Here is a 24,978-nt window from a genome sequence, read left to right on the forward strand (position 1 = left end):
CTAGGGTTCTGTGGATTTCTATATCATGTTGCACAGTCATTTAATGAACTTGACGTTAGCCAACACAGCATCAAGACCTGAAGACATTAGCCTCCTCAAAAGTGACCTCCTGCTTATGTCACCTGTACCTATATCTGTGTGAGCAGAGGAAACGACTGAGTGGCGTTGTTCTGGACGTCCAATAAATACGGAGTCAAGTTTGTGTTCTATGAAGGTTAGCCAGTTAGCATATGTCCACAATAAGCTGATAGCTCACCCTCTGACAGGCAAACTACAACTTACTATTAATGGTGTTCCCGAGAATACGTGCATACGAGTTAAGACTCGGTGCTGTTAAAAAGTTGCTGAAGTCATTTCTCACACTCTGTTAGCTCCTTAAATTAGAGTTCACCAAGAAGAACAAACACTGAACCAAGAATGGATCTGTCTTCGGAAAATTAAGGACCTTGTCGAGCAGCAAATAATTCAAATTTTACATTTAAGGCGGGTAAATTTAGATAAATATCAACCTTACCTTTGTTTGGAGGCGGGTTTCAGTTCATCAGCAAAATAACCACAGAGCTAACACTAGCGGATTATTTTCCCTCAGCCCAAACGGCTACAGTTTAGCTTTTACCTTTCAGAGTAAAAGCTTCCATCACCAACTTCCGGTTTTGAAAATAAATCAAATTCAGAATTTTCTTTTAAAAAAAAGTCTTTACTCAAGGCAAGCAGAAAACATACGAAGGCTGCATCTCAGTACATAAAATATGATATAAAAGTCATTAAGTCTTTAAAGTGAAATAGTTTACACACAGAGCAGACTTCAACCGTTTCTTTTTTATGACTCACAGACAATGAAAATTCAATATTCAGTTTCTTGGGAAATTTAACAATTATGTAAAACCAAAGATGAAGTATAATATAGCTTACATAGTCCCACAGAAGACTACTGACTTCTTAGTTGTCAAGTAGTTACTGATCCTCAATATGGAGAGTTCCTCACAGAAATTTACAAACATATTAGTTGTTAGATTAGATTTTTTTATTGACATTGCAAAAAGAAAACACAATTGAGCACACTCAAGAACAAGCAATAAACGATCAAATAGATTACAAACAAAACCATAAGCAAATCCTCTCAAAAGAAGTTTTAAGTTATTGAGATGTTGTGTTTCATGGGTGTTATATTAAAGTTCAGTGTGATAATGATGACTTTGGGAAAGAAACACAAAACTAATTCCGACCTTTGATTCTAACCCTAATCCAAACCTAATATTTTCCATTCTTTCTTGCTTTCTTGCTGCACTTCGAATTATTGAGATTGGCAGAATATAGAATGGCCATACATAATAGCTCTTCTAGTTCACATATGTCTTGCTAGAGTTATGCATTGGTCAATGAGGTGCTATGTATTGTCCCTGGCACTCAATCACTTTGACATAGGCAAAACATGAAAATGGGTCAATGGAAGGCCCTTCCATTTCTTGTGTGAGCTTCCTCCTGTGGCAGAATTGAGAATTACAACACATAATGTAGAGAAGTGGGAGAATTTCATCCTGCAGCTGGACAGTAATTAAATAGAACAGCTTCAAGCAGTGCTGTATAAGAACTCCCTCTTGTGGCGGAATACAGAATGACCACACATAACAGGTCCTTGGTGATGTTTTAGTTCTAGAGCTAATTTTATAATTTTAACGTTCACATGGTTTTTTTCCATACTGCACTGAGTATGTTACGTTAACATGCTAACAATAGGCTACATGCTATTTTAGCTGCCTTTAGCTCTGCAGGTAATTTTAGCATTTACATGAGTTATTTCACACTGTTGCAGTAGGTCAACATGCTAGTGCTAGCAGCGCTCCTTCTCCTGCCAAGTCTGGTTTGACAAATAGAAACATTTCACGAAAAAATCGTGAATATTTTTTTTAAAACAGTAAAATTTGTATTAAGTGCTGGATTATGAGTTGTTGGACTGAATACTCGCGAAGGTGCATGAAATTGTAAAACATGAGGTATTTGGTGCATGTTCTCTTGTTAGACCAGTTTCCATAGAAACGTAAACAAAACGAACCGTGATTTGGGTCGGCTTCCCTACCTTTTACCCGAAGTTAACGGAGATAAATCTTTACCGTGCCGTCGTCAGCATGGATCCCCAGAAAAGCCGCTCAGAGTATGACGAGAGTCGCAAAAATCCCGTAAGTCTGGCCGAACAGTGGAAAGACCTGTGCGTAAAAGAGAGGAGCATAGCACTGGGATGGTAAGCTTAAGAAGTATGAGAGGAAAAAAAAAAAAAGTTTTGGTTCGTGTAAACCTGGCTGTTTTAAATGGTGTCGAAATCATTTTCACCAACAAGCTGTTGTTTCACAGGGATGAGACCTGGGGCGCTGTCCTGGGTTGTGGCACACAGGTAAAGAACAGAAAAAACACCACCTGCTTTGTTCAAAATAATAAGATATTCACACAACAGCCCCTACACACTTTGCCACTCCTCACCCACGGCGACAACCTGTGGATGTTTGCAGGATGCCCCAATGGAGGAGAAGTCTTTACCGAAAAATCTTTCGGTCTATTCCGAGATCGTCCCCAACACCGCCAATCAAGTGTATGGCAGCAGGCAGATCATGCCTCACGGGAAGGAGATGAACAGACAGGACGGGTTGCCACTCTTTCACGGAAGCTACAGAGGAAAGAAGAAGGCTGCAGAGAAGGAACCATCATAAAAGCATAAATAAGACGTCAGTGATGACTCCGTGTCCTTTGTCAAAAAAAAAAAAAAGGAGGCAAGCCTGTCATATACCTCTTGAGATGAACTTGCAAATGCACTGAAAGAAAAAAAAATGTATTTGCTGCTCCATTTACTGCCAGATCTATCCAGGACTTCAAGGAAACGAGCAAAAAAGAAGTGGCTGTCAATCCTTAAACCAACGAAGAGATTGCTTTTCACATTTTTACAGGACAATCACGGACTTCAATTGTGTTTATTGAACTTATGTGATAAACTGACACAAATCATAGATAGATAGATAGATAGATAGATAGATAGATAGATAGATAGATAGATAGATAGATAGATAGATAGATAGATAGATAGATAGATAGATAGATAGATAGATAGATAGATAGATAGATAGATAGATAGATAGATAGATAGATAGATAGATAGATAGATAGATAGATAGATAGATGTAACAATATTCGATGGAGTACTCGATTACTGGAACAGTCTTTTGCAACAGCGCTAACTGAGACCAATCTAAAGTGTTATTATAACATTGTATGGCAGGAGACTTAAGCTCCAGTCTTTGAGGGCCAGTTTCCTGCAACTTTGAGATGCGTCTCTGCTTTATTAAATTCGAAAATGAAGCTGCGCTCAGTACTTACTACGTTTTAAATACTGTGGTTGTTTCTGAGCCAATCATCTTTCAGACTGTGTATGCGGAAATGAGAAGCGATGCCGCCGGCTGACAGGAAACTGTCGTGTTTATGCCATATCAACGGATGTCAAGCGCATTTTTTCCAGATTAAAAGCATTGTTCATTTATTTAATCACGTAATATAAATACTTTTTTTGTCATTAAAATATATTTATATAATTTGTATTTTATTAATGGATTTTGATCATTCCTGGTCACAATAGTTTAGCGAGCGTACACAATTAATTTCTACTATTATTTCGAAAACATACACCGGATTTCCGATCAGAGTAAAATCACCTTAACAGTGTTTGCATCACAGCAGCATCTGGAAGCTAGTGTCATTTATAAAACTATATAAACAGTTTAAAATAAAACTTAAAGATCCAGCATGCAGTCCGACACTCTGCTGCACATCGCCAACTTCAGCACGCTGTTCATGTGCATGGTGCTAAAGTTCCCGCAGATCTTCGTGTTAATGAGAGCCAAGCGTTCAACAGGGATCAGCCTCAACAGTCTGCTGCTGGAGCTCACTGGGTAGGTGGACTCTGCAGGACTTTCTGATGCACTTTTACCAGGAAGGCCTGGTAAAAGTGATTCCTAGCTGTTAGAGAAAGATGAACGGTGACGGAGGTGAGGAAGGGCACAGCTTTGATGTGTCGTCTTCCTGTTCCTATATGTGCATGTGCATAAAAAGAATAGGAAGTCTATTTTTACAGTCTAGTTTGTTTAAATACGCGTGAAAGTTGATTATAAGTCAAATAAAAGATTGTTTTTTTTACACTCAGTGAGATTCCAGTGTAATGAATGTTCGTAATGTGGCCAGAACTGGACCTGTTTATATAAATCAGTGCGCCAAAGGCTCTCACAAACTGCCCTCTGTTGGATTTGTGGGGATAAACATCAGACTGACTGTCTAAAGCAGAATAGTACTAGTCTGTGTCCTGATTGCAGCTGCTCGGAATGTTTCTGCTGATAAAGAAACCTTATCAGCTTCAAACACACAGCATCCATCAGGCAAATGAGCCGAGGATAAGAGAAGACCCAGAAAGACTGCAGACGTTTTGAAATAGAAACGTAGAGATGCAGGGCTGTTTTTAACCGTTTACCACAGGCCTACACGCACAGAAATCTACACTCTCCATAGATACACCGATTGCAATGGTCATATTCAAAATGAATCTACGTAGCAATAATAAAATTACTCAAGTAAAAGAAAAAGGTACAGTGTAGTAAAACTACTCTTATAAGTACTTTTTTTCCCCAAAAGAGTTACTCAAGTGAATGTAACTTTTGAACATAAACATCAACATCAGTAGCCTACAGGCTACTTGTTAAGAAACTTACGGTGCTGTATTGGCATTACCTATTCATCTTTTAGCTAACATCCAACAGCATGACTCAACTCACTGTTAGTTTGGGGGAAGAGAGAACTGTGCAAAGTTCTTTGCGTTTTGCTGCCATGATTCTGACACACCTGCGCAGCTCTGACCAGCAGCAGCAGGTCTCCTTCGCTTCCGCACAGGTGTAAACCCAGTGCTAGTCTTTAGCGCTCATGTTGCATTTAAAGGCGGCTCGAAAAAACAGGTTACGACGTGTTAACAACGGATTAAACAGTTTTAACTGCTGAAAAAGGTGACAGAAAGCACCTTTTTCACCTTGTTATGAGAAGTGCGGAAGCCCCTACTGTATCAAATCGATATAGGAATAACAGAGAGTTGGCCACTCTGAGGTAAAAACAACAGTTTCCAGTCCAGGGGGGTCACGGCTGATTCTGTGGGCGGGCAATGCCCCCTTATGCCCACACAAATTCAATGGATGCACCGTTTTAAAAAGTTCTTAATAAAGGCTTGAAAAATGTGTTATGCATATTCAAGCCTCCTTAATCAGCTTAGCGCTCAATACAAAATGCATGCCACACTTTTCAGATTTTCACTTAAAAACTAATAATCCAACCTCTTTTCCTTCCACTTCACAGCGAAGCACCTCTTTGTCACAGTGAATACCAATTAAATACATTAAAGTTTGTAGCTGTAACATGACAAAATGTGAGAAAGGTTAAAGAGTTGTGGATAATTTTGCCAGGTGCTGAGCATATTTGAATGTCTCTACAATAAAATCACCATCATTGTTGTTGTAAAGGAAAACTTGCAGAAGAATCTTGATGGAGTTTAATGAGCAGTACACGGTGCCTGAAAGAAAACATATTTAAATATATAAGAAATTTTTAATAAAACAGTGGTTTAATGATATTTGTTCTGATTGAAATCATCAGGAAGTATTTGATGTGGTCAGGGGGTTCTCTGTTTTTTATCTCAACTCAGGTTTTCAGATTCCTTTTCCACTCTGAACTCAAGATTTACCTCAGCTCCACGAAATCAATGCAACTCTGAACATTCTAGATATTATTCTAGTACCTGTACATGTAAACAGTTATACAAAAGTCTGGTAATGGGATTTATGCTTACACAGTTGAAAAAAAATTGCATTAAATAAATAAAAGCTTAATTGACTACATTAAATAATCTGATATTTTATTCTTTTCAGGTTCATAGTTTTTGTAACGTACCAGATGTACTACGACTACCCACCTCCAACATACCTGGAATATCCCATCCTCATTGCTCAAGGTTTGTAACAAATGGCGTAACATAAGTATTTTATTGGCTAAAAGGGGTGCTTAATATTCTCATTTTTATCATTATTAGGTCTATTTATGGATTGAATATAACCAAAAACAACAGTGTTAACATTGATGTTAAGTTTCACACAATGTGAATAGAGTTATAAGGGATGAATATTACTTCGAAAATCTTTTTAAAAACTTTGAAACAAATGCTTGTACACGCATTAGAACAGTTTTTGATGTTAACATTACCCTGAAATATTATATGTTTACATTCATATTATTAATCCAAAGATTATATACCTTCTACCATTTCTGCTAAGAAGAGTTGTCAAAAATCCAGCCAGAAATAACCTGGACCTCGTTAAGAGCCACAAAAGGGTTTGTTATGCTTCGACCGACTAAGGAACATTTTTCAAGCTATTTTTGTGGGGGTTTAGGCCTGGATGTAAAATGTTCAACCTGTTTAGATGAGGGAAAACTTGCAGGAAATTCAAACCAGGAAACTTTTAAATATATAAATTTTAGAAGAATCTGAATAGCTAGCGAATCAGCAGTACGCCAGTGGTCCTTGAAATGAAGCTGGAACCTTGCCGGAAGTGATGTACGTTTATAACCTGCTCTGTGTCCCGACAGATGTCATCCTTCTGCTCCTGATTCTTTACTACAACGGCAGCCTGCGGCAGAGCCTGGTGTACGCCTTGCTGTATCCTTACCCTCTCTGACAGTGACAGTTGTGAAACTACTTGGTGTTGAAGGAAATCAATGACCCCCCGGCAGCATCTTGTGCCTTAACAGATCGTGCTCAGGTTGGTCGGAGGCTGGAGGCTCCTCACGGTGGAGAGGTGGATCATAGATCTGGCCATGGTAATGCATCATTTTCAAATGAGTCACACATTGTCCCACAGTAAAGAGTTGGCACGTCATCAGTCAGGAGTAATGATGTGGAGGGCTGAGAGGAGACTCACCCAGAGCTCATTTCTCTCTCACTGAAACACATCAAGGCCTGCTGGTAAATGGGATGTACATGTCTGTAGGCATTTTGCATTTAAATAAATGAAGCAGCAATTCTTCCACTTAAAGTTTAAAATGTTAGACAGCACAGAAAGTAACTTTTTTTACTTTGTGGAGTCCAGCTCACCTGCAGTGTTCAATCTGTCATCTTATAAACGTGTAATATGTGACCTGCACTGTCCTGTCAGAGCCTGTGCACGTTCATCAGTGCAGCCAGTAAGTTGACCCAGCTGCAGTGCATGTGGAGCTCCAAGGATGCCGGACAGGTTAGCGCCCTCTCCTGGGGGATGGCTACCTACACTTGTATGGGTGAGTGTGAGGGAACTTCTTTTCCAGTGGCTGTCAGGATAAAGAGGGCTGCCAAACTAAAACAAATTAACCTTTAACCAATATTAACTAGGACTGCACAATATATTGCAAAATAATAATTTTAAAAAAGTATAAAACATTTTGTCAGAATGGCGGTTAGTACATGTCAAAGTCCTTAACATAATGATTGCTTTGCTTATTTAGAAAGTCGGGATTCTTTTAAATAATTCCTATTGCACATATGCATTATTGATATTGTTGAACATTGAATCTCCCTCTTAATGAATATGAAGTTACCCATAGTCATGAGTTTTTTTTTATTAAAAAGTTTCTCAGACATCTAAAATGATATTAAACATCATAATCCAGTATTCATTAGTTTTTTAATGACATCATTAACCACCTCTGATTGGTTCATCAAAATAAGTTAGGAAAATCGACCCCCCTCCCCCCAACTGTCTCCTGATTTTACTGGGATACAATCAGTGAGCTAAAATAACCCACATAGAAGTAGTAAACCCAAACAGGTAAATTATAAGATTAAATAAACTAACCAAAGTCGGATTGCCACATTTTTAATTGCAGTCTCTCATTTCCGACTTAACAAATTTAATTAGCTTCAACAGCTCATCAGTTTCAACTAATTCTTCCACTTAAATCACTTTCAGGTCATGAATATGGATAATCCCCCTTCAGTTTGCTACGCGTTCAGTAAATCAGCAATTCAACACGTCATTAATTAAACATGAGAGAGTGCGGTTGTATAATGTGCATGTCATTAACTCCGCTTCCTCTTTGTTCCAGCGCGGATTTACACCACCTCGGTGACGACCGGAGACGGGCAGGGTAAGCCAGCGTAAAATGACAAGGCAGAAACATTTCATTTTGTTCTCTAAACGCCTTCCACCGCAGCAATAATGTGGAAGCGTGGTGCACTCTGGGAGTGACATCTCATAAAAAGGCAGTTCTGGATGTCTCTGTTTAATGAAGGCAAGAGAGATTTAGAAGAGAAAAATATAGAGTGCATTAGTACCTGAACTCTTGGATTTTTGACTCCAATGTTTAGTCTCAAATGTTATTCTCATCTTCAAACTAAAGTGCTGTTTCGTATTGACTTTGATTTTCGAATTTTAACACAAAAAATCTTTAAATTTATTAACCAAGAATAAATCTTGGACAGCATGCTTGAAAAGTATTTAAGTTGTATTTCTATTTTAAAAGATGAAAATAATGTTATTTTGAACTTCAAGTTGGTTAGATTTTCTCTGGGACTTTGTTGGGATGAGCCATTAATAGATTACCTGCAGCAGATGACACTTACCGTCTTTTGCCAATTATTCAAAAACATATAACTAGAATTTTATAAAAGGGTATTTTTGAAAAATATGAAGCTACATTTCAATGCAGGTTTGGATGGTTTTTCTGCAAAACATCTTAAAATGCAAGCGTATAGCTTCTTATCAGACAGCCAGCAACCACGTTTTGATGTCTAAAGCCAGTTCATAAGTACAAATCGGTTTAAATTAAAAGTAATTCTGGTTTGTAATCATCTCCTTCTTTCTCACAGTTCTGGTGCGGTTTGTGGCAATGACTCTGCTCAACTTCTGGGTGCTGCTCACTGTGATCTATTACCAGCGAAGAAGCAGCAGCTCAAAGAAAGATGACTAAGCTAGAGGTTTCTTCTTCAGCACTTACTGGGTCACCACAGGCACAAGAAATACAGAAACAATCTAAGGGTAACAGTTACTACCGTTAAAAAGAAAGTACACCCTGTTTCATTTCTAGTTTTTACTTATGAGGACTTAAATGTTCTGAAATTTGTTCAAGGTACTAAAGTAGTTTAAACACAACCTTGAATGTAAAACAACAAATGCAGCTGTTGGTGTCTTTAATCCTAACAGCTTACTGTAAAAAACCTTATTTGACTAAAGTTTACCAGCAGGAGGCCACTGAGTTACTCTGAATTAATCAGAGAGTCAACAAACAGTATCAGAAACACAATGCGTTTAAACAGGCAAGCTTTAAAAAAACAAAACAACTTAGATATAAAATGCTAATTAATTTTATGTTTGATTTTTCAGTAACTCATGAAAGTATTGAACTCCTAGTAGGAAGTTATTTATACAAAGAGGTAAGAAATGGGTCTGTGATGAGATGATTTGACCTGCAGCCATTTCTACATCTGAGCTCACTTTTGAATAATTTTACAACCTAACCAATTACAGATCTTTTTTCTATTATTTGTATAAAGAATTGAAAGAGGGTGTATTTTTTTTTTAATAATTATGTTTTACCAAACATTCTAATAACAATGCTTTTCCCAGTAGTTTTTAATACATTTCTCCTGAATCTATTTTTATTTTTTAAAATTCCATTTTTAAACATTAGTGAGGATTTTCTGTAAAAGAATATGACAGTTTGCAAATATCCAAAATCTTCCAACTCAGGATAATATATACTGTGTTTTTAATAACTTTTGTATGTGAATTTCTTTCTATAACACCTAAATAAACCAAAACATTTGACCTTTTTACATAGTGATTTCACTGAAATTCTTTAAAGCATTTATTTGTTTGACTTCTTAAAAACATTTGAAACCAAACGGAACATCCATATCTTTATTTCTATAAGTAGTTAATATAATCATCATCATTATAGCTGTTTGGTAGCAAACATGCAATCTGGATGTAAAGGCCCTTAAATACAAAGTGGACAAGGCTGTATAAATAATATAATGTGCACAGTATGGCATGTAAAATATATACTGTAGATATTTATATGTATAAAACATGCTTCTTGGTTACAGGAGAGCAGTTGGTACACAAAACACACACGGTTTGCTCTCCAGGCGCCTGTATGAGCCACATTCACACAACGACGTGTAAAAAACTTGGGAGTTCAGTTACTCTTGACACCAAAACATCGGAACAAACCTTCAGTGGACTAGTGCTGCTCAGGACGAGGTTTGCATACCTTCATTGTCACCGCTGCTTTCAAAAAACAACCTGGCAGGGGTGGCGGCGCGTGAGAAACATGCAAGTTCACTCCAAAGCAGCTGGCAGTAAAATAAAAGCTTCAGTCAAGTATATTTGGTAATACGATGCCTGGGTGCCGCCTCTGGTGGAGCACCACATCTACCTTCAAACACATCAAAAGGAGAAAAACATGATCGGTGCGTTTAGGTAAACATTATCCCTCGGGTCGGACAGTGCAGATTTGTTCCTTTTAATGCCATCAGAGCAGGATGCTGCTCATGTTGTAACGTCTACTGCAGACAAAACAAGTGTTTCAGTGACAGAAATCATAATAAGAGGCAGCCAGAGAATCATTTACTTAAAATAAGGATTCACTGCGTTCCCCTACTCTGTGACTTTACGTGAAGTAACAGTTTGTTGTACCTTAATCGGATCCTGCGACTCACCTGAAACAAGAGCTGTGGAAAGTTAAAAGCTACAATCATTGTGTTGAGAGAACAAGTCATTTGGGGGAAAAAACCCAACAGAATCAACTAAGTGTCGTGTTCTTTGAACTGTTCACAGTTTCTTTTAGCAGAATGTCTTATATTTGGCCACTAGAACCTCCAAAGGTGATGTGCAGGAGTTTCCTGCATGTCCCCTCCATCAGACTGTTTCCTGGTGAGAATAATTGAGGTAATTGAATCCCCATTCATCCATGCAGCCTCTCCGAAGAGTTCCTGTTTCCACAGGAAGCAGAAGGAGCTACTCCAGACTTTGTTCACAAGCCAACCAGCTTGCAGAAAAGAGCGCAGTCAAACTCAGTAGCTGTGAAGTGGCTGAAAGGAGCTGAGCGACAAGGAGAGTGGAGAGATTTTCCTCCCAGGATGAAGCAGGAGACAGACTGATGCGAATTGACGTGGAGTTCCAGATCTGCAGATGAAGCTTCGAAGGAAACACCGCCCTGGAGATGCATCTAGCAGGGTTAACTGGAGGTAAAGAGAGACGGACAAAAAGTTAAGCACTCCAAAAACATATCCTTATTTCAATAAGGACTTAAAAAGTTTGAATTTATTGCTTTTTATGCACAACTCCGAACATTTTATACCTCTTTTAGCAGAATTGATTTAAGCTACAGTAGTTTGTTTTCTTTCGCAGAGTCTGAGGATTACAAAAATGTATCGTTCTGATGTTTATTTGAGAACGTTGTGGTTTCAACCATCTATCTGCTCATATTAAGTGAAGTTGAAATCATTTAGAAGTTCATCTTTGCATCTACTTTGAGAAACGTACCAACATGATGCTGCCACCACGTTTTGGGCCTTTGAACCTGAAAGATTCAGTTTGACTTTATTTTTCTATTGTCACTTTAACGCAGGCAAAGACATTGCCAGTTTTATTGGATCATAATCAGAAACCGCAGGTTATTAGGTTTTCTGAATCAGATTCAGCAGCACTTTCTAAAATATTTAGATTATTGCATATATAATCCATGCAATTATATTCTATACCTTCTGAAAACAAAAATCTACAATGTATTGAAACTGTGCACCCAATTCTTGCTTTAAAAGTCCTTACGGTTGCATGAAGGTAAATCATTTCCCATAGGAACAAAATGGTTCAAATAAATCATTAAAAGTCCAAAGTGAATACAACATTCAGACTTTCAAGGCATAGGTAAGCATCTGTTGTGTTGCGTTAATGATGCAAGTATTTATTTTGAGGAACAAACTCTCCCAGAGATTATATGATTCTACATGCAGCTTGGGAAAAATTAAGAGACCACTTAAAATGATCAGTTTCTCTGATTTTACTTTTTATAGGCATATGTTTGAGTAAAATGAACATTGTTCTTTTATTCTATAAAATACTGACATGTCTCCGAAATTCCAAGCAAAGATTTTATATTTATTTGTAGAAAATGAGAGTGCTTTCAGGCCTCAAATAATGCTAAGAAAACAAGTTCATATTCATTTAGAAACAACAATACTAATGTTTTAACTCAAGAAGAGTTCAAAAATCAACACTTTGTGGAATATCCATGTGGTTTTTAATAGGGTTCAGTGCAGTAGTCTCTTAATTTTTTCCAGAGCCGTATATTAGAAGACAGAAAGTCGTAAACGATCCTATCAAGTTATAAAGATAATTTTCTCTGTTCTAGACACCCAGTGACATTGATCCTACAAAGTCATAATTACGCTCCTCTGTAGTGAGCAGCTGTCAATAGTCAGGTAAATAGTTTCCCAAACAGCACAGAGAAAATTGAACCATGTGTATTCACCCCCTGCATGTGGCCCGACAGCGCCGCTGAGAGACAACAAGACAGACACGTACACAAACGCATCCAGGAACTTGGTCGTTTACACGGAGAACAAGATCAGAGGAGTCAGTTGTACCAAATGCTGCAGGAGTCGACTTGCTTTGTTTTTAATCCATTTGATCTGCGGCTCAAGTCATAGGAGCTGAAACATGTTTATGATCAACAACAACAAATGTTAGCCCATCAAAGTTAGCAAGAAATAACAAATCAGACAAAAAGAGTCCTGAGAAAATAAACTATGAAGACAGAACTTTAACAAAATACAAGAAGCAGAGATATTTCACAATAACACCTGCAAGAAAACAGATTGAGGACTGTCAAGTGTTATAAAAATTACTTTACAGTATAAAATAAAAAAAGCACAGTTTCTGCAAGAAAATCCACCAGACACATTAACAGCCGAGAATGTTAGTGTCGAGTGTCCAGATTGAAAAACGTTTGTTTGTGACCAAATTGAAGTAAAATCAATAGAAGTAGCTGACTAAATAATCTGGGATAATTAAATACCCTACTGTTCAGTGGTTTTATATCAGATCAGTTTTGTCTTCTTCCTATGCAGAGTGCGGACGACTGACATGAAAAATCAAATCTCACTGTAAAAGAACTGAGTGTGTACTGGAACCATGTGATCTGAGATTGAGCTTTTGGAAACGCTGTCCTGGTGGGTCTGGTGTGAAGCAAAGAATGAATATATAGAAAAGTCCCCCATGCTTATTGCTAAGCCAGGTGGAGGATCAGTGATGCTGTGTATCTGTTTCTCTTCCTATGATTCTGGACACCTGAACATAACATCAAACTCTTTGAAATATCTGGAGAATATGAAAAAAATGTGATGGCCTCTGAAAGTAAACTGAAAGTGGGGATGTGTCCAAATTCAGGGGCTGCACCCTTCGACGGTCACCTACAACAATGCAACTAAGGCTGACAAAGGCAGCTTTTAGATGCATTTCTGTTCCAACACACCTGATTTAAATGACTAGCTTGTTACCAGGTCTCTACTAAACTTTCTGGCGCTGAAGAGTTGATCCAACCATTTGATTCAAGTGTGTTGGACAAGAAGGCATGGAAAACTCCCAACTCCCAATATCCTGGGAGTTGGATATCCCTGCAATATCTTTAAATGCAGACACTGCACTGCAAACACAGCAAAACACACACCCAAAAACACAGTGTTACCATCATCAGAAATGTATGGAGGAACAATCCTCATCAATGTCATCCAACCCCCAGAGCCAGTCCTGAAGACTAAACTCCTCCAGTCTGAAAGGGGGACATTAGTTTCTGTGATTACCGTTAATATGATGACCTGTGTAAGAATGCTGTCATATAGTGGGCGATCCCAGCCATGTATCAAAAAAACATGAACACAGAATCTTCAAGGTTATGTTTTTCACTAAGTTAACCATGGAAGCAATAAAAAACTACTATATTTCATCCTTGGACACTTTCTTGAACTAAAAGAAGAAACCTTTGATTTCATACCTGCTTTTGCTGGTGGGGAGCGGTCGGTTTGGCCTCCTCATGGACTGGCTGGACTGAACCCTCATGGAGGTGCGTGGCGAGGAGCGACCAAAGTGCTCCGGCGGCGGAGGCTTCTTGGGAATCTTCTTGACCAACCGGTTCACCCACTTCTGCTGCTCCTCTTGGGAGGTGGCCAGCAGCAGCAGGTTCTTGGCTGTAGACACGTCGTAGTTCACTGGCGGTGGAAGAAGAAACTCGTTTTCATTCACCTGAACCCAAACGAGGGGCGCGGACGATTTGTTCGATACAACTATGCAGAAAAGCTTAACACCTTTGCAGGGAGCGATGATCTCCTCCTTCTTGTCCATGTGGTCCTTGTGGCACTTGATGTGGCAGCGCCGGCACTCCAGAGCCGGCGGCGGCTTAAACATGTTCCACAGCGGCTTGGTGCACGCTTCACAGTTGGTGGGGAAGTGGTAGAGTGTGGGGATGAACTCGTGGCCTTTGTGGCAGATGTAGCTGGACTTCTCACCGATGGGAAGCGGTTCCACGGGAAACTCCGGCTCTTTTTTGCTCTCACCTTCATTGGCGTAAAGAATCTAGCGGAACCACAGATGCTGGTTGGCCATTTCCATCCTTTTAAAACTCTCAGAAGTTAAATTGTAGACATAGTAAAGCAGAGGGAGAACACACCTGGAATATCCTGGGAATCTCCTTGGCTTCAGCACGGTACACATCTGTCTGAGTAACGGGCCTCACGTGGAAAAGTTTGCTGCAAAGTGGAAATAAACATTAATTTCTACCTGAATGCAAACATCTCTCCTGGGTGGAAAGCCCCGGCGTTAAACTCACTCTATATCGAGAACCATGCAGGGGATGGACTGCTCTCTGTCGTGTTCACTGTTGTAGAAGAGAATCTTCTTGCTGCTCACGACAACGTACTGCAAGAACAAAACGAACATAAATAACAGAGCTAAAATCAAATAGACGCTCTATGGCAGAGCAAATATGGTTCAATCAGACCTTTTTCTCCCATCCAAACTTCTTGGTGTTGTTTCTGACGGGAAGAGAGAGCCAGCCCTCAAGTCTTGACTCTGAGAGAAACAACAACAAACGTTATATATTCAGTTCAGAAACAACACTGCAAAAATGATCCCTTCGCTTTCACTCAACATAAACTGTCAAATTCAAAACTGGTCAAATAATGTACAGAGCAAGAAATTATCAGTTACCAGAAAATATTAAAAATACATTTCCTGAAAGTAAGGGGGGGTTTACAAGTTAAGACGAAAGCTGAATTTTAGAAAACATAAAGCTTGTACAACAATGAGGAGCATGTGCATCGCTGCCTGTGGAGTGAATTTGTGGAACAGTACGGATAAAGTCTTGAAACGTAAAAATATAAATCAGTTAAAAAAATTATTTAAAAAAAATCTATTGCAAATAGATGTGTATATGGATGTGTCAAAATTTTAAGCACACATTCAGGATCTACTGGAATACTGTTCAGGATTGGTGGCAGAGCTGTAGATTAAATATGACTGGATGAATGAAATGTGTTATTTATGTATAGTTGATACATAAATAAGAAAAGTTGTTGCTTTGCTAAAGATGAAAGATATATGAAACTCTTGCAGGAGACTGGATAGCAAGTATGGTGTAGACAGCATCATTAATTGTACAGATATCATTTGGAAAGAGTAGAAAATATGACATGGAATAAAAACTAGATGTGTAAATATTTTTAACATGGATCATATGTGGTTGTAGGATTTAAGCAGCTTTGGTTTCTTCCTACTTTTCGAACTGGATATAAAACGGTTTTTTAATGTGTGTTTAATTTTTTTTATTTTATTTTATTTGACATTTTACATGTTCAAAATAAATACAAAATAAAGAAAGAAATATTCTACTTTGGATGAAACATTTCAATGCATTATTAAGGCCATTATATTAACAAAATGCAGTTTTAGGGAAATCAAGCATCATTTTAATAAATCAGATTTTGTTGTGGAGCTTCACTTGAGTTGCTTATTATGCTGATGAACAGTTATACCATTCTTACCAAAAAAATATGAATTTTCTTTGGACAATTTTCTTTTTATTTTAGAAATTGTATGTTCAATGTAATTCTGCCTTCTCTAAGAAACATTACAAGAATTTGCAGGAACAAAAAGCTAATGTACACTAAAGTTAAATTGCTTTTACTTCTAAAAGCAATGAAAGGGTGAAGAATTCTGGCAGCAGAGAGACTTTATATTTGTGAGGCCTGATGAATCCATCCACTGATCCAAGATCAGGTCGCAGAGGGTTGAGGTGTTGCCAGACCAGAATAACCTCGAATGAGCTTTGGGTCTTCACTTCAGTGGCAGACATGCTCTAAAATGAGGCATCTTGACCAGAAGAACCAGATATAGAGGGAGCTTATTTCAGCCGCTAGAATCCAGGTTGTTTTCTATTCCACAACCATCAGTGAGGGTCAGGAATATGGAAAGAACAATAAATCAAAACCTTTTACCTTGACTCTTCAAAATTCAAAACTCATCTGAGTCTCCCTAAAGCAGTTTTGTAATCTTCTCATTTGATAAATATGCAACAAAGCACACAAAAATGTCTTCTTTTATGGTTTTATTTTTAATAAAGCTGTGCAGCTCTGTCCACAAAGGCTGCATCCTTACCTGCGTAAGCATCATCAGCGTCAAAGTCTGGCCCGCTGCTGATGCTGGCAGAGTCCATGGACTGAACACTAAGCGACTGCAGCAGATTCCTCAACTGCTCGATGTCGCTGTCTTTGCTGTCCAGAGCCATCTGCAGCTCAATGCGCATCTGACTCTCTTCTGCCAGTTGCTGCACACAAGAAAACATATGTGAAGCCAAAAGGCTGCAGCAGGAGCAATGAGGGGGAAAGCGTCACTTACTGCTTGCATCTCGTTGATCTCCTTCTGGTATTTGATCATGGTGCTGTTGAGCTTTTCCTTCTCTGACCTCAGTTCCAGCTGCAGCTTCCTGTTCTCCTTCTCCTTTCGCCGCATGTCTGTGTCGTTTCCACGGCGGCTGCCTCCCCCGCGGACTTCCTTCCTGTTCATGATCTCCGCCAGTTTATTAACGGCCTGCAGAGGTAGGAGGGGTTAAACGAGGTCAGCTCCTCACAGAGGCAGGGGGAGCCGAGGCGACGACCGTGAGGAGAAAACACCCACCTGAGTTTTCAGAGTGCGCTCTGACTGCAGCTGCTTCTCAAACGACTGCTTCATCTGGTTGATCTGCTGCGCCCAATCCTTCGACTTGTCCGATTCTAAAGGATCAAGAAGAAAAATGTGAGCAGCGATGCATGTCATACTTGTACTGATGTTATAAAGTTCTGCGTTTATCAACCTTCAAGTGCTTCCTTCAGTTTGTTGTTCAGTTCCTCCTTTTCGTTGGCCAGATTGGCAACGTCGCTGGTCAGAGTCCTGTTGGCCTCCTCCAGCTGCACACAGCAGGAAACACATTCAGAACCGTTTTGTAGGTTTAAAGCCGGGAGGCAGGTGTATCTGGGACCCACCGAGCCGATGGTGATGTCCTTCTCAGCCAGCTCCTGGCGATGCCGAGCCATCATCTCCTTCAACTCCAGCTCCTTCATTATCTTCTCCTTCTCCAGATCAGAGTACTGCTCCTCAGCGATGGAGCGGGCCAGCTGCTCCGAGTCCGCCTTCGTTAGAGTGATCTCCAGCTGCGCTGCCAACGAGTCCCTGGAAGAGATTGAGAAAATTAAACTCAAATCCGTACACCTGAGGGAGAATGGAGGAGTTTTATTTTGGGATCTCCAATCAGCAGAATCACCTCTCCTCCTGCTGCTCCTGCAGAGATTGCTGCACCTCCTTGTAGAGTTTAGTTTTCTCCTCACATTCCTCCTTCAGTTCCCGAACCTGAGTCTTGTAAAGAGTCTGGAAAAGAGGCATGTCCAAAACGCAGAATTATGAAAACATGACTAGTAAATGAAGATGCACCAAAAACACTGTCTGGTGACATTAGCTGATAAAGTTTTGTTGACTATTTCTGTTAGTAAAAGGCCCAAACAAACAGTCCACGGTTTTGATCATCAGCGAGGTGATTAAGATGGAGTCACAGGAAGCACAGAGGTTTAAGTTACTTAACTGCAAGAAAGGGACAAAGAGGTAGAGACAGAGAGCTAACCCTGACTGGATATCAAGAATTCAAAACAGACTACAACATCCTTTTGACCTTCTAAAGGTCAAAAGTTTTCACATTCAGAAGCTCACTAAGGATTTATAAAAAACAAGGAAAGATAAATTGACCAACAAATGGATACAACTTTTATCCATTTTGAGCAATAAGTTTAGGAACAAAGTCTGTAGAAAAAAGATCTGAACTTTTTCTTGAATCAAATTTCAGACTGCATAGTAACTCTCTAGTGCACGTAACGTTTTACTGAATTTTGCTCTTCAAAGAATCCTCTCGATTTAAAATATGGTCTGTTCAACATGCAATAAAAACAGAGAAGCAAACATGCATCATTTGGCCACAAACTCACAGAAAAATACTGCTCAGCCTCCAGCTGGTCCTGTAATTCCTTCATTTGTCCATCTGTGTCTTGTCTTTCTCTGCAGATGGAAAATCAAACCAAATTACTGACACTGAAGATTGTGACGGCTTGGAGCAAAAAGTAGAGCTGATGAACTGACTTGCGCAGCTCCTGATTCTGTTTCTCCAGGCTGCGTTTTATATCGAGCAGGTGGTTGGTTTCCTGCTTGAGCTGCTTCTCCGAGGTTCTCAGGATGTTCAGCTGCTGGTTTTGGGCCTTCAAGTCGTTCACAGTCAAGTTACGCTTCTGGGTCTCCTGCTCGATCTTAAGAGTCAAGTTCTTCACCTGAACAAACACAGGCTCCTCTTAAAGACAGTACTTTTAATGCCAGTTAGAAGGCCCGGACAGGTTCTAACTGGGGTTGTTTTCTGATCCAAACACTCACCTCCTCCGTGAGTCGGTCCTTGTGTCTGCGCAGCTCGTCCAATTTCTGTAAAGCCTGTTTGTAATCGCAGTCCATCATGCTGCTGTGTTTCTCCAGCTCCAGGATTCGGTTCTCCAGCCGCAGCTTGGCCGCTCGCTCCTCCGCCAGCTTCTGCTCCAGTTCTGCAGAAAAACATCCAGGGGTACTTTTCAATTTTCCAGAAATTAATCTTTGGCTGCAAAAATAATTAAACTAATAAAGTAGAGCTAGTATGGTACAGTGGAGAGGACGATTTAATTACAATGCCAGAACACAAAATCTTACAAAGTATTTTTTATCTACTTTCTGGGGCAAATATCTTAGTACACTTGAAATAAAACTAACTTCCAAGTAAATTTTCAGCACAATATAGGAACTTGTTATAAATTAATAATTCCTTAATATTAATGAATTAGTACTGGCTATACATGAAATAATATGCAGGTGGAACAGGACATTTAACCTAGCTCTAGTTCTATCGGCAGATTATTTCACTGTACAAAGAAACTAGACCAAAACTACTTAGTAAGGTTTCATGTTTTTGCAGTGTAATCAGTTTTTTGTTTTACTAAATACTGAAAGAAATTCTTCTGAAAATTTCAACCTGTATTTTTATATTCTCCCCTGAATCCCAGTTATGGATTCTTGCCCAGAATTTCACTTCTGATCTTTTGCTTACTTTGTGTTAGATTTCCTTCTTTACTTCCACTTAATTTCATCCAACTTTCTCTTTTGTTGGACCGTGTTGCAAATAAAGATCAAGTATCTCAGAATTATAAATCTGCCTTCTCTGAAACAGCTTAGCTTGATCTGAGCTTCCAGGAAAAAGCTTCAATCTTTGCTTTCAGATCCGATTGACCGTGTAAAGCAGACCTTACCTTTCATGGACTCAGACTTGGCGCCCTCGATGGTCACTTTAATCTTGCTCTTGTCCGCCAGCAGACCTCTGGTGGCTTTATGCGAGGCCTCCTCCTGCTCCAGCTCCTGCTGCAGAACCTTCAGTTTGTAGGTCAGTTCTATCTCTTTGTTGCTCATCTCCTGCACAAAGAAAAACAGGCAGAAGGCATTCTGATTTGAAAGGAGACACCAAACACAAAACAGCAACAGGAAAATATATCCGTCTGACAGAAAGCGAGCAGGGAGACGCGGCGACTCCAACAAAACAGGTTTACAGTGGAAAAAGCAAAAACTTTCTAAGACTTTGTAATGTTCATATTTAAAGTAGCAGAGAGATGGTTTTTTTGTTTACCTTCTCCTGATCAGTGTATTTCTCCTGAAGCTGCCTCTTCTCAGTCTCGGCTTTGGCCAGAGTCTGTCTCTGCTGGCGAGCTTCTTCCTCCAGCCCAGAAATACGTCCTGCAAAGTGCAAAATAAACTGTCGGAGGGCGCTATTTCACAAAAAATCTAATAGTGAGTTTGAAAACCATCTGAAAATTATAGAAAAGTCCTTCACAAAACCTGAAGTACAGCATCCAGATAAATACTACGTGTTACTACACTGCCAAATTCATGGAGGAAAAATAAGTATGGAAGTCTACCAGCAGCCTTTCAGGAAGTGCTGTGCTTGTGTTTTCCCTACCCATCAGGTCAGTGATGGTCTCTGAGCCCTGGCTGTGCTCCCGCCTCTCTGACTCCAGCGCCGCCTGCAGGCTGATGCACTCCTTCTCCAGGCTCAGCTTGCTGCGCTCCAGCAGGCAGCATTTATCCTGCAGCTCACGCACATTGGCCTCCAGCTGCTGCAGCTGCTTGCTGCTCTCCGTCTGAGCTTTGCGGAGCCTCGTCGCCGCTTCTGTCTCGGCCCGCAGCAGCGTGTTGGCTTCTTCCAGCTGTGAAATCATCCATTATGAGGCTTAGTGAGTGAGAAGATAACGGGCAAATAAACTGAAGGACGTCAGCGTCAGCTTTTACCAAATGTTTAAAATCTGATTAACTTATTAAGCAGATTAATAAAATCTGATTAATAAATTAGTAAATTCACTCTAACATATTAGAGTGGATTTACCGTCACTCTAATTTATATAATATATAGCTTAGGGATGTTGTGAGAGCGCACAAAACTTTCAGTAGAAAACAAAGCCTAAAATAAACATAGTAAAGTTGCTCTTTTTCAACCTTTTAAAATTCCAATTTAAGCTTTTTTAAAATGTTAACTCCTTAATCATTTTTTTTTAGGTCGTGAGAACAGAGCTGCAGAAATTAAAGAACTTTCCTTATCATGAATGAAAAATAAACATTAAAACCCAATGAAATCATGGTCAAGATGCACAAATCTTTTTATATTCTAATAGAAATGAATGAAGCATATATATTGTTATATAATAACTTTGCAAACAAACATTTTGAATTATAAGTCAACACATTTTCATGTTTCAATGACTTTTTTTATATACAGGGATTATATAATTCCTTCATATTTTACAACCTGAAGCGGCACTTTAAAAACGTTCACATCAATTATTTTATAAATGTCTCCTGAAGGTTCCTTGATCTTCTGAGAATTTGGTGTTGTCTGCACGGAACTATTTTTTATCTCTAATTATTTCCACATCTGCTGAGTTTGCAAAATGGCAACTAGATGTGGATCGTTCCCATCTGCTCGATTTAATGGACATGTTTGAATCTGCTTCCATTTAACTGAATATGTGTGGTGAATGTGGTGCAAAAATAAGCAGCAGAAAGCACGTGCAAATTATGCAAAAATACCCCACTGGATAATTATATTGCTTTGTGAATTTAACTGTAAACCAGTTGGATAATTATTTGAAAACAATCTGGATGATCTGTTGGATCTCATTAGCAGCAGGTTGTTTTTGGTTGGAGAGAAAATAACTTTGACCTGCAGGTGCTTCGGAATGAAATGGTCAGAAGATGAAAAATGGACAAACTGTGGCATGAATACAGCTGAGAAAGCATGTAGTTTACAGCTTTGCTTTTAAAGGTTGTATAAATGTGGAAGTACATTCATGTCTTCCTGCTATTTTATTACACTTGAGTTGAGTCTGGATGATCACAAAGCATTCTCAGTGATCTTGTAGTAGATCAGAATTCTTCAAACGACAGTTTTAAGCTTTAAATAGATGTTTCTGCAAGGGAAATTGTTGCATCGATCAAGTATATATCTAAATATGTGTAGCAAAAATTATAGTTGGTCTGCAAAGATGCTTTTCAGCTTCACCAGGCTGAAAGAAGATTACAAAAGTAAATTAATAAAGTTGGAAAAAAAACCTGTTTCTGCAGGTGAATGTTCTTCTCGTTGGAAATATGTGAGTTTTGATTTCTTTTCTTCATGTCATCCAGCTGGTCTCGAAGGCTGTTGACTGCACAAAACCAAAAGTGAAGCAGGGATAAGTTAAGCTGCAGCCATCTGTGCAAAAACTTTAAATATGCAAACCAAAACAGACAAGACAAAAGGGGTCTTCATGTTTTAGTGGTTAGGAAACACTTTTATAGTTTGACCAGGTGGGGGCAGCATGGCACACCTCATCTTATAATTCATTTGCATCTATTCATGGTAACGATCACTTTATTTTTCACTCAGCAGCAACAAGGAACAGATTAAGGAGTTAAAACAGGAATGATTAGTATGCAAGTGATTTAAAGATTTTAATAAGACTATTGTCAGAACCTGGATCTGCAAAGAGAGCCTGGTACCTTCGTTCTCCAGGCAGCGTTTCCTGTCAGCCTCGTTCTCGGCCTTCCGGTGGCTCTCCAGACTTTTGTGCTGCAGCAGGGCCTTCTCCCGCTCCAGCTGCCTCAGATTTGATTCCAGGCTCTTTCGGCTGCTCACCTAAAAGTCAATCAGAAAAGGAAATAAAGCTGGGATCGCTTCGATTCTGATCTAAAACGTCATAGAAATCCTTTAATTCCAGACACGCACCTCTTCCTCAAGTTCTTTGGTTATTTTTTCTAAGCGGACGGTTGCGGCTCTGCAGAGAAATACGTGGATAAAACATGAGTGAAGGTTTCAGCAGTTTGCACACCACAGTAGCAACATATTTGCTGATCTTGCACCTGCATTTGTTCTCTAGTTCATCTTTGACATGTTTATCTTTATTCATTTGAAGCTCCAGATGGTGAAGTTTCTTCTGAAGCGCTGCCGACTGAAAACAGAAAACATCAACAAGTGTTTAGAGGAAGATAGTTTGAGCTTCATTTGCGCAAAGCCTGAAACCAATGTCTGTCTGAAGATGTGAACAGCAGAGAACATTTTGGAGTTTGCAAGGATAAGATGACCTGCTGTTCAAACTCAGTTATTTTAGTGTAGCCCACAAATACCAAACTCACCAATAACACACCTGTACACACTGAGGTTTCCCAGGTGTGTTTTTTTAAACATGCAAACAACCTCAAATGGTAAACTGCGACTTCCTCATCTGAGATTTAGAGCAACATGTTGCCAAGAAAGGCACATCCTTTAATAAACTTTTTTCTTTTCATCTTTCATCTAGAGATGCGTTACTGCACAACTGTGGGATACCTCAAGGCTCCATCTTAGATCAAGTCCTTTTCTTGTTTCCTCTGGTGCCTATTTACAAAAAGCACAACAACCTATTTTGCCATTTTGCTTATCATCTACAGATATCTCTGTATATTCTAGAAGAAATATTTACATTGTTTTTAAACTGCCTTATAGATAGGCATACATGGGACGAGACAACTTCCTGAAACTCATCAAAAATAAAAAACAAAACGAGCGCTAAGGGGATTTAGGTTGTGACAGTGACATTGGTCCAATAACTTAGAAAATACTTCACTTTAATCTACACTGATCAGGACTAAAACTAACTAAATAATCTTTATAATGATGTTCCTAACCCAAAAACACTTAAAAAAACATCAACTTGCTTATAATTAACAATGAGCAATAAATAAAAGTTGAAGAGGTCAGACAAAACAACTTCTAAAACTCAACTGGAGAAATGGAGGGAAGAGGTGTACCTTTGAGTCACCAAATCTCCATGGCAACCCAACCACTAGATGTTATTTACAAGCAAACTGATTGTTTGGGTGGAAAGCCAGGAACAAGCATTGTCTGCCTTACCATCACAAATTTAAAAAAGAGGAAGCCTGCTAAATGCTACAAGGGCTTTGACTGGAACTGTGCTTTGATCAGATGAAGCTTTTGAGTTTGACCTTTCCTGCAACAAAACATCCATGTGTGTTTGGCATAGAGGTGGTTAACTTTATGACGGGAAAAAAACAGTGGATAAAGTGGATTTGTCTTCTCATGTTCGTCATTCACCTCTTGAAAAATGCTACATTAATGAAAGGTCAAAGCAGTATTATTACCTGCAGAGGTACATCAATAAAACCTTCTAATAAACTGTTCATTGTAGTCATGGCTTCCTTCAAATGCCCATGTAACATTTTTACAACACCAAATGGAAATGCACTCAAACATTCAAGATAGAGGCTGCACTTTGATCCCCAGAGGACTGGTGGACTGTGCTGTTTAGAGCTGCATATATGGGATTAGAAAGCTAATCAGTAAAACAAGCCATGACTGAAATCTGTGCAGTTAATAGTGAACTGAACTGAAATATGAGGGAGGATAAAACCAATTAGATTTTTTTCAAAATCCACCACTATGGATGGTGGATTTATAAAATTTATTTTAACCACAACAAAAAAAAGTTTACTCTTTACAGCTTCTGCATTCCTCACTAGCTTCCTGTCAGCTGCAGGATTGATGATTAAGATGTTGGATTTAAAAAAATTTTTTAACCCCAAACAATTATTTTCAATGTTAGATTTTTATCAACTGTAGCCCAAAGCGTCAGAGTTAAAGGGTTAAGATTTGTCTTTCTGACTCAAGTTATCTAATTTTGAGAATATTCTATTCTATCCAAGTTACACCTGTTTAATATAGCCATAATAAAAAGAAAAATACCATAATTTTTGGCTTGCATTTGAA

The 24,978-nt window shown here is 39.0% G+C and overlaps 4 protein-coding genes across 4 annotated transcripts in view; 2 read left to right on the top strand and 2 right to left on the bottom strand.

Moving 5' to 3' along the window:
• clip4 (CAP-Gly domain containing linker protein family member 4) overlaps positions 1–840 on the bottom strand; it is a 30,013-nt gene extending 29,173 nt beyond the window's left edge. The window contains exon 1 of the mRNA XM_023352900.1: positions 515–840. The gene's annotated coding sequence lies outside the window, so the exon portion shown is untranslated. The remainder of the gene's footprint in view (positions 1–514) is intronic.
• Positions 841–1,711: 871 nt separating this feature from the next.
• c19h2orf50 (chromosome 19 C2orf50 homolog) lies at positions 1,712–2,991 on the top strand. The gene is made up of 3 exons (XM_005798301.2): positions 1,712–2,239; positions 2,350–2,389; positions 2,505–2,991. Exons 1-3 carry the CDS (start codon positions 2,127–2,129, stop codon positions 2,700–2,702), a joined length of 351 nt encoding a protein of 116 aa, XP_005798358.1. The 5' UTR covers positions 1,712–2,126; the 3' UTR covers positions 2,703–2,991.
• Positions 2,992–3,670: 679 nt separating this feature from the next.
• Positions 3,671–10,445, top strand: pqlc3 (PQ loop repeat containing 3). The gene is made up of 7 exons (XM_005798360.2): positions 3,671–3,932; positions 5,943–6,025; positions 6,658–6,727; positions 6,831–6,888; positions 7,224–7,344; positions 8,149–8,190; positions 8,912–10,445. Exons 1-7 carry the CDS (start codon positions 3,787–3,789, stop codon positions 9,010–9,012), a joined length of 621 nt encoding a protein of 206 aa, XP_005798417.1. The 5' UTR covers positions 3,671–3,786; the 3' UTR covers positions 9,013–10,445.
• The window catches only part of rock2 (Rho associated coiled-coil containing protein kinase 2), a 35,207-nt gene continuing 20,177 nt past the window's right edge, over positions 9,949–24,978 (bottom strand). Inside the window, exons 11-32 of the mRNA XM_005798302.3 lie at positions 23,076–23,164; positions 22,942–22,990; positions 22,716–22,851; positions 22,290–22,381; positions 20,644–20,890; positions 20,314–20,420; positions 19,943–20,102; positions 19,047–19,207; positions 18,762–18,946; positions 18,611–18,680; positions 17,899–18,002; positions 17,621–17,807; positions 17,452–17,545; positions 17,277–17,371; positions 16,998–17,189; positions 16,758–16,926; positions 15,103–15,173; positions 14,932–15,020; positions 14,773–14,851; positions 14,411–14,678; positions 14,101–14,314; positions 9,949–11,287 (exon numbers count right to left, since the gene is read on the bottom strand). Of these exons, the coding sequence (XP_005798359.1) occupies positions 11,284–11,287; positions 14,101–14,314; positions 14,411–14,678; positions 14,773–14,851; positions 14,932–15,020; positions 15,103–15,173; positions 16,758–16,926; positions 16,998–17,189; positions 17,277–17,371; positions 17,452–17,545; positions 17,621–17,807; positions 17,899–18,002; positions 18,611–18,680; positions 18,762–18,946; positions 19,047–19,207; positions 19,943–20,102; positions 20,314–20,420; positions 20,644–20,890; positions 22,290–22,381; positions 22,716–22,851; positions 22,942–22,990; positions 23,076–23,164 (2,862 nt within the window). The 3' untranslated portion in view covers positions 9,949–11,283. The remainder of the gene's footprint in view (positions 11,288–14,100; positions 14,315–14,410; positions 14,679–14,772; positions 14,852–14,931; positions 15,021–15,102; positions 15,174–16,757; positions 16,927–16,997; positions 17,190–17,276; positions 17,372–17,451; positions 17,546–17,620; positions 17,808–17,898; positions 18,003–18,610; positions 18,681–18,761; positions 18,947–19,046; positions 19,208–19,942; positions 20,103–20,313; positions 20,421–20,643; positions 20,891–22,289; positions 22,382–22,715; positions 22,852–22,941; positions 22,991–23,075; positions 23,165–24,978) is intronic.

The sequence above is a fragment of the Xiphophorus maculatus genome, chromosome 19 (genome assembly GCF_002775205.1).
Source record: "Xiphophorus maculatus strain JP 163 A chromosome 19, X_maculatus-5.0-male, whole genome shotgun sequence".
NCBI classification, from domain to species: domain Eukaryota; kingdom Metazoa; phylum Chordata; class Actinopteri; order Cyprinodontiformes; family Poeciliidae; genus Xiphophorus; species Xiphophorus maculatus.

Bases quoted from the DNA above. Each gene is read 5' to 3' on its own strand.
- pqlc3 (XM_005798360.2), top strand. From the start codon at position 3,787: ATGCAGTCCGACACTCTGCTGCACATCGCCAACTTCAGCACGCTGTTC. The intron at 3,933-5,942 runs GTAGGTGGACTC...TATTCTTTTCAG, and splicing joins CTGCTGCTGGAGCTCACTGG to GTTCATAGTTTTTGTAACGT. The intron at 6,728-6,830 runs GTATCCTTACCC...GATCGTGCTCAG, and splicing joins AGCCTGGTGTACGCCTTGCT to GTTGGTCGGAGGCTGGAGGC.
- c19h2orf50 (XM_005798301.2), top strand. From the start codon at position 2,127: ATGGATCCCCAGAAAAGCCGCTCAGAGTATGACGAGAGTCGCAAAAAT. The intron at 2,240-2,349 runs GTAAGCTTAAGA...GTTGTTTCACAG, and splicing joins AGGAGCATAGCACTGGGATG to GGATGAGACCTGGGGCGCTG. The intron at 2,390-2,504 runs GTAAAGAACAGA...GGATGTTTGCAG, and splicing joins TCCTGGGTTGTGGCACACAG to GATGCCCCAATGGAGGAGAA.